This window comes from Cebus imitator, unplaced genomic scaffold (assembly GCF_001604975.1).
Source record: "Cebus imitator isolate Cc_AM_T3 unplaced genomic scaffold, Cebus_imitator-1.0 Scaffold140, whole genome shotgun sequence".
NCBI classification, from domain to species: Eukaryota; Metazoa; Chordata; class Mammalia; order Primates; family Cebidae; genus Cebus; species Cebus imitator.
Window position 1 is genome coordinate 1,819,009 of NW_016107455.1, and position 11,266 is coordinate 1,830,274.

Consider the following 11,266-nt stretch of genomic DNA (forward strand, 5'->3'; position numbering starts at 1 on the left):
CAGGCGTGCACCACCACACCCAGCTAATTTTTGTATTTTTAGTAGAGACAGGATTTCACCATGTTGGCCAGGATGGTCTCAATCTCTTGACCTTGTGAGCCGCTGGCATCGGCCTCCCAAAGTGCTGGGATTACAGGTATGAGCCACCGCGCCCAGCCTCATATATCATTTTCTTCAGATAAAGTACGCCTTTAATTTTAGAATGTAAATAAGAGTAATCTTTCCAAATACCTTTTTAAAAATTAGTAAATGCTCGTCTTTATGATATTTAAGCAAGAAAATGGGATATCCTTCCTCACCAAATAATTTTGTTTGGATTGTCAGTGTTTAAAAATTGCTAGACACAACTCTTACCTACTATAATTGCAGTCTTCAATTACAGAATTGAAGGACTGATATCATCTATTCTCTCCCCCAACTGGCAAAGTTCTTCTTAGTTCAGTAGACATTCAAACTTATTCTGATGAGGTCCTTCACCAATGCTCACTCTCTCCAAATCACAGTTGGCTGTTGAAGAAAGTTTATTTTGGTAGCTTTAAAAAAATACTTGCAATGGTGGTAGAGCAGCTTGGCATGGATTCTGTGAGGTGTTGGTTAGAGAAATACCACCTGACATTCCAACTGAAATATATCATAAATCATTTTCAACAAAAGAGCTATTTTGTTGCAAAGGTGACTGTTTTTGAAACACCTAATATAGAAACAATACTGAATTGATTTCAACTATATGAAACAAAAAGACATATTTAATATTCCATCCTAAAATATTTATCTTTTCTATTGTAGTATTAAAGCAGTTGAGAGCGGGCTTTTTGTTTATTTGTTTTTTGCCGTGGAGTCTCGCTCTGTCACCCAGGCAGAGTCTCCCAAGTAGCTGGGATTACAGGAGCATGCCACCATGGCCAGCTAATTTATGTATTTTTAGTAGTGACAGGGTTTTACTACGTTGGCCAGGCTGGTCTCCAACTCCTGAACTCAAGTGATCCACCCGCCTTGGCTCCCAACGTACGGGGATTACAGATGTGAGCCATCATGCCTGGTAGAGAGGGTGTTATTTCATTCTAGCAGAGAAAATAAAACTCACGTTCACCTTTCTTTAGAGCTCCCAAGAACAGAGAAATTAGCTGGGTCCCCAGGTTTGTCCCTGCCTCTAATCGCATTATCTGACCTTAAAAATATTACTCTAGGCCGGGCGCGATGGCTCAAGCCTGTAATCCCAGCACTTTGGGAGGCCGAGGCGGGTGGATCACGAGGTCAAGAGATCAAGACCATCCTGGTCAACATGGTGAAACCCCGTCTCTACTAAAAATACAAAAAATGAGCTGGGCATGGTGGCGTGTGCCTGTAATCCCAGCTACTCAGGAGGCACGAGAATCGCCTGAACCCAGGAGGCGGAGGTTGCGGTGAGCCGAGATCGCGCCATTGCACTCCAGCCTGGGTAACAAGAGCGAAACTCCGTCTCCAAAAAAAAAAAAAAAAAAATATTACTCTATTGGGCCAGGTGTGGAGGCTCACGCCTGTAATCCCAGCACTTTGGGAGGCCGAGGCAGGTGGGTCACGAGGTCAAGAGATTGAGACCATCCTGGCCAACATGGTGAAACCCTGTCTCTACTAAAAATACAAAAATTACCTGGGCGTGGTGGCACATGCCTGTAGTCCCAGTTACTTGGGAGGCTAAGACAGGAGAATCACTTCAATCTGGGAGGCGGAGGTTGTAGGGAGCAAGATGGCGCCACTGCACTCCAGCCTGGTGACAGAGTGAGACTCCATCTCAAAAAAAAAAAAAATTATTCTATCATTAAAATTTAGAGATAGTTAAGCAATGAGGGGGATAAAGGCAATAGTACAGAAAATAGAAAAAGAACACTTAAAGCTTTAGAATATTCTTTCCATGGAACCATGGAACTAAACAACAATTTCTTTTTTTTGAGATGGAGTTTCACTCTTGTCATCCAGGCTGCAATGCAATGGAGTGATCTCAGCTCACTGCAACCTCCACCTCCGGGTTCAAGCAATTCTCCTGCCTCAGTCTCCTGAGTAGCTAGAATTACTGGTGCCTACCATGGCACCCAGCTAATTTTTTGTATTTTTAGTAGAGATGGGGTTTCACCATGTTGGCCAAGCTGGTCTCAAACTCCTGACCTCAGGTGAGCTGCCCACCTTGGCTTCCCAAAGTGCTGGGATTTCCGGCATGAGCAACTCTGACTGGCAACAAATTTTAATATCATTGACTCATTTCCATTTTGAAGAAATTCAGAAACCAGAATATTTCAAGTGGACCATAAAAGCTTTCTGCAGTATGGGGATATTCCCTGTCTTAACCTTTCTGTTTCCATATTTGGATTTATTTTATTCTTTAACATGCTTCTCAAGCAAACATGTTCTAAGCTCATCTTCCTAGTGAGAACCCTTTGTATAACTCAGCTCAAATTTTAAAAGATGTGAACTCCATGACTACTTCGAAATATGTAACTCTTCCCACTTAGCATAGGACTAGTTTGCTTTTATTACTTTACTTATAGTCTTTCTGGGGGAATCTACTGCCTCTCTTCCCTACCTTTCCCTGACAAAACATAAAAAAAAAGTGGAGGTGGGGTAAGAAATGGCTTACCACTGTGTTCAATAAAGACCACCATCCGATTGGACGATTCTGGTATCTTATGTACCAGGTGTTGATTTATGAGTAAAGGAACATGCTAAGGAAAGAATTCGGCTTGGGCTGTGCCATTGATGGCTAAGCAATAGCTAACATATGTGTAAGAACAGCCCAGTTAAACCACTGCATTCCACAGCATTAAGCTTTGACAGTGAATTCCAAATCAATTATACAACAGATAAAACCTATCAGGTCAGTCTTCCCTGCTTATCAGAAAGGATACGATTTTAATTCCTGGAGAATATTCTCTCTTTTAAGGGAGCAGGGGTGAGTTAAATAGAAATTCATACTTAATTTTAGTTTTGAGATTGGCAGCAACAAATTAACAATCTTAGCAAAAAGAGGATGGCGAGGAAGTGACATCTCGCAGAATAACTTTCTGCCTTATTTTGTGATTTCATTATTTGATTTGATTTTCCCTATTTGATTTAAGAGCCATTGCATTGACTTTGGATTTGTTAGGGTCTTTGCATCCATTTCCAGATGGGGCAGCCAGAGTGCTGAATTTAGGTTACAGGTTATATACATTCTAGCCAACAAATAGAATAAGTTTAAAACAATTTGTAAGTTTACAGTTGGGAGAAATCTTTGGACTTCATTGCATATTGGTACAGGGAACAACTAATCATTGAATTGCTTCCATGGCTTTGTCTTGTATCTTGCCCATTTCTTGGGTATCCCTTTTTTTTTTTTTAGATGGAGTCTCGCTCTGTCACCCAGCCGCTGTCTCGGCTCACTGCAACCTCCCGCGTTCAGGCGATTCTCCTGCATCAGCCTCCCGAGTAGCTGGGATTACGGGTAATTTTCGTATTTTTAGTAAAGATGGGGTTTTGTCCTGACGGTCTTCAGTTCCTGACTTCAGGTGATCTGCCTGCCTCGGCCTCCCAAAGTGCTGGGATTACAGGTGTGAACCACTACACCTGGCCTCTTAGGTATTTCTTACGAGATAAAAGATAAAATTAAAAGAAAAAAAAATTAACTTCAGTCCTTAAATAATGTTACAATTAAATTCTATTTTTAGTTTTTGCTTTTCTGTAAATGCTATATATAGATGTAAAAATGCCTTTAAAATATTATTTTTAAATCCAACTACCTACCCCTAAATTTTCTTTAAAAAAAATCCCCATAGTAGTATTGATAAATAGGGTCAGCTAAATGCAAACTGCAGAACAGACAGATATTTGGGATTTTCTTTTTTTTAGTTTAATAAAGTTTGAAAACTTTCAAAGCTCCTGTACAATTCCCTTAATACCAAACTTGGCAAAACTCTAATTCTCTTTGAAAAGGTGTTTGTTTTTTTTTAAAGTAATATGTTTGAACAATGTCTAAGAATGTGGGGTGGGGAGAATCCATATCCAAATATTCATAAAGCAGGTTCTTTAAATTTGCAAAGCTATTAGGTTGGTAAAAAAAGTAATCACAGTTTTTGCTTTTGCACCAACCCAATATTTACCACTGAAAACGAAGGCATTTGGATCACTTCTTTTCAGCATGCTAGACAGTAAAGAGACTGGAAACGAGGCAGTAGAAAGAAGGAAAGAGTGAAGATAACAGAGCTAGGTCAGTGAGAGACATTTCTAAATTCCCCTCTTCTTTTCCTCTAGCATTCTGGGAAACTTCTCAGCAGCTGTCATCTAAGGTAAGTATCTTGCAGGAGAAGCAAAGAATCAGAACTAGCAGGGCGTGGGGACAGTGCGGGAAGGTGGCCAGGTAGGCAGTGCTAGGAAAGCAGGCCAAGGGAGGAAGACCCGGGATTGGACAGGACCTTTCCTCTGCTGCCTGGACCTTCTTATGAGGCTGTTAGATTTAAATTTCATTTATACAGAGAACTGAAGTGATAAGTGGCCGGATGATTAAGTCCTTTTGTCACTGATGAGGATTTATTTCCCTCAAAATTCTGATTAGGAATTCCCATGCTACGAATATTAATTTGCTCTTCTACCTATGCCTCTGAGTCACAAGCCACCAAAGGCCAAATTTACTTATCTATATTAAGGGCTTTATGTGAAATGAAAGGTGATTTACTTAGCTGACCATTTCCCAAGGAGCCTTACTTAAACTCAATCTTAAACGTTATCCAGAGGGCTCACAATAGTGACTGCCAGCAAGTGGTGAAGTCCCTGTAAGGCTAACCCAGACTCTCCAATTGCTCTTGGAGTGAACACGCCCTTGGTTTAGGTTAGGGTGCCAGATCTAGATACCCCAGGGCTAGGCGAGAACCCAATTTGCCCTCCTCTCTTCACACAGCAAAGCAACCTGGACAGTCTAACTCAGTCATGTAAGGTAGACAGAGCTTAAACCAGATGGCCAGCTAAACACTGAAGGGGCATGCGTCACGATCCACCCTCAAAGTACTTCACAGCCAAGCCACGGTGACTAGCGAAATAGGCCAGATCTGCCTGTGGACACTGTCCTGAATGTTTAGCACAGAGAGACAGGAAGGTGACGGTGAAGTGCGGCGAACACCAGAGGCCGGCCCGTGAAGGAAGGTGCGCAGGCTCACACAGTGTCCCTGGGAAAGGAGTGGGTGGCAGAGCATGTCATAGTGATTGTACCCTTCAAATAATAACCTCCATACACATTTGTGTCGGCAGAATTTGTTAAAGTAAGAAAAATTCAGAGAAACTCATACATTTGTAATGGGCCCAAAGTATTGGACCACAGATAAGAATACACTGAAGCAACAATATACAGAGACTCACATGCTTACATGTACACATTATTTTTCATTTTAGCTTCTTACATCTTCCTTTCCTGATGCCACAGGAGCACATGGATTAGAAGGTTCTAGTAGATTCCAGCAATAAAATGCTATGCTACTCAGAAAATATATGGCTAGTGAGACGGCAGCCTTGTTCTCTCCTACGCAGTTTACGTATTCATGAACAGAGAAACCTTTAGAAGGAGATATCAGATACCAATGATCAGACCAAGACATGATACAGGAGACTTTCACGGACTTGATTCTAAACCTAATCCTAACTGATGCTGGGTGGTTTTCATCACCTCCATTCACATCCTCACACGTCCAAAATAGGCCAGCTCAGCCGCGTCACAGTCTACCGTGGGAATACGTCCAGGGGGGTCCAGGAATTAAGTGGCTGGAGGCCTTGAGCCTGGGCACCACCGTCTCTTGGGACTGTGTCCCTGTGGAGAAGGCCCTTCCATCATCAGGCTTGGCTGGAAACTCATTCACTTGGAGGAAGAAGGCAGGCACGGCTCATCAGAACTGGAGGAAGAGGTTGTGGGGAAGCCTTCCTCCTCTCACGGAGCGTGTTACACAGCGCTCAAGCGGATGTCCCCACAAGGAATTTCTGTTGGTGTTTCTGGGGTGATACTTTTAATAATACGCTATTGGGAAAAAAATAAAATGTTATAAACATCCTTGTCATTTTTTAAACTTGCAAAAATATTCAACATTAATATTAAAACAAAGCTTAAATAGCACTTTGATAACATCCAACAGTGAGATAGGAAAGTCTCATCCTTAGAGAAAGAATTCCCAATTTATTCTCAAATATGAATTAAAATGGTATATTCAGGAACTATACGCATCTGTAAACTAAGAAAATCATTATAACACTAATGGAAGAAAGTTCTAAAGACAAGTCTTCATGAGAATCTCTGCTGGCCAATAACATGCTTTTGAATGACTTGGGAAAGGGTACCCTTTTCTCTGGACAGAGGAGGCTTCTAAAGCCACACAGGGCTTGGGGAGCAGAGTAATTGCTGGGTTTTGGCCCCCATCCCCTCACCCGGGCTCCTTGTCCCCTGCAGACACACTGTAGCCAAAGTGCCCAGTATTATAAGCCACTGTAACAGCCAGGATGTCACTAATTTAATGAATTCACCTGTAAAGCAGTACTGTTAGTTCATACAAGAGTATAAGTCACCACATGAATTGTAAAAGATGCGATTATTGAAACCATCTCTTCTAATGCAACCTTGTATTGATGTAGTGCTCATCACAGAGACGTGGCTGAGAATGTCTGCTATAGAAACAGCTAAGGTACACGGAAGCTTTAAGATGGATCTGAAATATACTTGGGCTTGGGTATGAAATCTACAACCTGCCTTGTAAAACTTAGCATCAGAGTGACAAAAAGCAGCTCAAGGATATGGAGAAGAAAAAAACAGCAGCACTGCAGAAGCTTAGAAAAATCTTCATTAAGTTGCTTAATAAAATCTTTGTTGGCCAAAAGTCTGTATATATCATAAGCAGACAAAACTGGATCTGAAAGCATCCTTTGGTGATCTTTAGGCGAAGCTCTGCTCCTTTCCTTTTTATTTTGGACTGAAAACGTCTGGAGTCACCTTCAAGCTTGTCTATTTTCTCGTTCGGGGAGTTTGTTCTTTAAGGAATAGCACCGACGGAATTCAAAAAGTTACAGTCCTACAGTTGCTGAAGTGTAATAGAGGACAAAATGCACAAAATCGTACATTTTGTGCTCCTCATGGCTTTAGTCTCTGCCTACTGAACTCTCACACTAGAAATCCATCTAAAAAGGAGTTGTTGTGGGGCTCGTGAGCTACCAGAGCTGCCAGGTCATGGAAAGCAACCTTTCAGAAACCACACATTCCCGCAGATGAACATGTAAACTATACCTGATTAAACTGAATTACGTCTTGTTAGTTGAGAACCAGACAGGGATCACTATAATGAGTCCTTTTTTTTTTTTTTTTTAAGAGTCAGGGTCAGCTGGATGTGGTGGCTCATGCCTGTAATCCCAACATCTGGGAGGCTGAGGTGGGCGGATCACCTGTGGTCGGGAGTTCAAGACCAGCCTGACCAACATGGAGAAACTCCGTCTCTACTAAAAATACAAAATTAACTGGGGGTGGTGGGGCATGCCTGTAATCCCAGCTACTCTGGAGCCTGAGGCAGGAAAATCACTTGAACCCAGGAGGCAGAGGCTGCAGTGAGCTGAGATTGCACCATTGCACTCCAGCCTGGGCAACAAGAGCAAAGCTCCGTCTCAAAAAAAGAAAAAGAAAAAAGAAAGAAAGAGTCAGAGTCTTTCTCTGTTGCCTAGGCTGGAGTGCAGTGGCACAATCATGGCTCACTGCAGTCTTAAACCCCTGGGCTCAAGGGATCCTCCTGCCTCAGCCTCCCAAGTAGCTGCAGGTGCTTGGTACCCTGCTCACCTACTACAACTTGTCTTAAGTGGAGCTATGGTGTACAGAGAGAGAAGAGATCACTGAGGGTGGGGCGAGGCCAGCAATGAACAATGTCATAAAGTCAAAGACTTGGCTTTTGTGCCCTAACCTACCCACAGGGTCTGCCGCCCTGTTGGTGACTGACCACCCAGGATGCCAGGCCCACGTTTGTTTTCTGTGCTTTGCCAGCATTCTAGTTGCCAGGCTACTGTGGCTTTCAAAATTTGCCAGGCCCTGGCCTTCTGCAAGATGATAACAAGTTAATCTAAGAAACGGATTACTCTTGATATCTTCATAAATGTGTACTCATTAGGGACCGCCTTCCAGTATCTTTGGGTGGGTTATTAGTAGTTTCTGCAAAAATGACCTAAGTCAGTGGATGATTCCAACCGCGAGACTTCCAGGCTGCGGGTGTGTGTGATATCCTTCAAATTACAGCAGTTAAGCGGCAGCTCACTCCACAAACTCCAACCTTGCATATGGCCAGGGCCCAAAGGGATTTCATGTGAGGCTTCCCTCCTTCATAGACAGAAAGTTACAGACTATCAAGTCCGGTATTCACAAAGAATCATAAAGAATTCTAGACCTTAGGCAAAAAGCACAGCATGCTTTATTCTTCTCAGAGATTAAACATGCACATGAGCATATTAAAGTTTTTTTGAGAAGTCCTGAGGTAAACAAACCTGTTTATTTATTTATTTATTTGAGAGTCTTGCACTGTCGCCAGGCTGGAATGCAGTGGCGTGATCTCGGCTCACTGCAACCTCCGCCTCCTGGGTTCAAGCGATTCTCCTGCCTCAGCCTTCCGAGTAGCTGGGACTACAAGCACCTGCCACCACACCCAGCTAATTTTTGTATTTTTAGTAGAGACGGGGCTTCACCATGTTGGCCAGGCTGGTCTTGAACTCCTGACCTAAGGTGATCTGCCCACCTTGACCTCCCAAATCACACCTGTGAGCCACTGCACCTGGCCAAGAAACATGTTTAACTTGCCCTAGTTCAGCATTTTCCAAAAATTACCTGACTTTATAAACTTTTTCTCCAGCACTAATACCTATTACTGCCCCTGGAAGACCCTTTGGGAAGTGTTAATATATCGAACAAGCACATTTTAAAGATGAGGAAACTGAGGCCCAGGTAAGGTGAGTGTCTGTCATAGCTGACTAGGGCCTTTTCCATGGTCTACACTGCTTCTAGGCAACCCAGTACTCCCCATCGGGTGGCCCCTGGTGAAGACAGCCCTACCTACAATTAGTCTTACCTTTACTGCTAATGAATCTGAGCTCTGTTAGTGACACACTTTTGGGTAGCATTCCCTGTGACCAACTGGGGGAATTTGTAAGAAAGACGGCCAGGATCTGAGGCGCAGCCTGTGACTGAAGACTACTGACATTTATTAACCTAACACAGTTCCCACCTCTGACCTTGGCCTCTGGATTTGAAGCAAGAGAGCTCATGGGTCCTCACAACAGCCGTGAAGGACGACCAGAAGGAAAGCGTTCAATGGCTGGGTATGAGAGTGTGGGGGAAGCAGCGCAGAGCCCAAGGCTCTTTGGGAGGAGCACGGTCACGGGAGGGCTGGTTTGGTTGTAGGAAATTAGTAACTTCAGAGTTCTGAGTTCTGTTCACCCAGAATTCAGCTTTCCTGTTTGGAAAAAGAAATGAACCCAGTTGTTCTCAGAATGATGTGTGGCTGGGTGCGGTGGCTCAAGCCTGCAATCCCAGCAGTTTGGGAGGCAGAGGCAGGAGGATTGAGCTCAGGAGTTTGAGACCCGCCTGGCCAACATAGTGAGACCTTGTCGCTATTAAAATTTTTAAAAATTAGCCAGGTGCCTGTAGTCCCAGCTACTCGGAGGCTGAGGTGACAGGGTCACCTGAGTCCAGGAGTTTGAGGCTGCAGTGAGCCATGATTACACCGCTGCACTCCAGCCTGGGGTACAGAGCGAGGCCTTGTCTGAAAAAAAGGAAGAGCTGATGTTTAATTGCCTATGTTCCCTTGCTTCTCGTTTCTTATGAAATGTTTCAGGGTGACTACTGTGATGGTCTCGGGCGTACATTTTGCTGTGAGATCTCAAATTAGCCCACCTTGGTTCTCTGGCTATTATAGATGATGGTTCCTTCTGCCTCTCCCCAAATGTCACCCCTCACCTTTGAGCTTGGCCCCTGCAAATGTGCCCAGCTATGGACCTGTAAGTGGCTACTTCTATCGGCTCTTCTACCATTGCGCCCTTCTTACTGCAGCTAGAAGCACTACCAAAAAAATAGCAACTGAAGGGTTTTACAGTCTGGTATGTGAAGTGTCTGCTGGGAATCCTGGTGACTGAACCACAAGCTGTCAGCACAGGATGACAAGGTGGCTACTCATCTCTCCCTGAGGACAAGGGGGAAGCTGCATCTCAAAGTTAAAAGAGCACCGGAGTGGGAAGACCTGGATTCCGAGCCGCTCTGTGCTGTGTGTCCACGGGCAGCTCACTGAAACAGGAAGATTTGTGTGTTTTTTGTTTTTTGTTTTTCTGAGACAGAGTCCCTGTTGCCCAACCTGGAGTGCAGTGGCACAATCTCGGCTCACTGCAACCTCTGCCTCCCGGGTTCAAGCGATTCTCCTGCCTCAGCCTCCCAAGTAGCTGGGATTACAGGTGTGCACCACCACACCTGGCTAATTTTTGTAATTTTAGTAGAGGCAGGGTTTCACCATGTTGACCAGGCTGGTCTTGAACTCCTGACCTCAAGTGACCTACCCGCCTCAGCCTCCCAAAATGCTGGGATTACAGGCGTGAGCCACCGCGCCCTGGCTGAAATAAGGAAATTTCGAGCAGGATTATTCCCCACCTCAGTGTCCTTGTCGGCTAATAATGCCTGCCCGTTTACCTCCCAAGCTATTTTGACAACAGAATAGGATAATCGACATGCAGATGCTTTGAAAAGTGTGGCGCTCATACATCTCGTAAGGTACTGTTGTCAACATTCCCACAGCGCACTCATTACTGAAATGAATCTTGCTATTCTGGCAAAACATTTTTACTCCAATGGCTTGAGCTAAAACTGTGCTATTGTTGGACAGCTAACAATTTTGAGCTGACACTATGATATTGTTGCAAAATTCCTATTTTGTGATTATTTTCAAAATAGTACTTGTCACATTGCTGTTAGAAAAGTGATCATGGGCTGGATGTGGCGGCTCATGCAGTGGTAATCCCAGCACTTTGGGAGGCTGAGGCAAGTGAATTACCTGAGGTCAGGAGTTCGAGACCAGCCTGACCAACATGGAGAAACCCCCATCTCTACTAAAAACACAAAAAATCAGCTGGGCGTGGTGGTGCGCACCTGTAGCCCCAGCTACTCAGGAGGCTGAGGCAGGAGAATTGCTTGAATCCAGGAGGCGGAGGTTGCAGTGAGCTGAGATTGTACCACTGCATTCCAGCCTGGACAACAAGAGCAAAACTCTGTCAAAAA

At 44.0% G+C, this 11,266-nt stretch overlaps 1 protein-coding gene across 4 annotated transcripts in view; it reads right to left on the reverse strand.

Annotated features, from left to right (window-relative positions):
- Positions 1 to 5,242: 5,242 nt before the first annotated feature.
- Positions 5,243 to 11,266, reverse strand: part of SLC6A4 (solute carrier family 6 member 4) — a 40,747-nt gene continuing 34,723 nt past the window's right edge. For all 4 annotated transcript variants that reach the window (XM_037743331.1, XM_017542029.2, XM_037743330.1 and 1 more), the window contains one exon: positions 5,243 to 6,007. In XM_037743331.1, the coding sequence (XP_037599259.1) occupies positions 5,933 to 6,007 (75 nt within the window). In that variant the 3' untranslated portion in view covers positions 5,243 to 5,932. The remainder of the gene's footprint in view (positions 6,008 to 11,266) is intronic.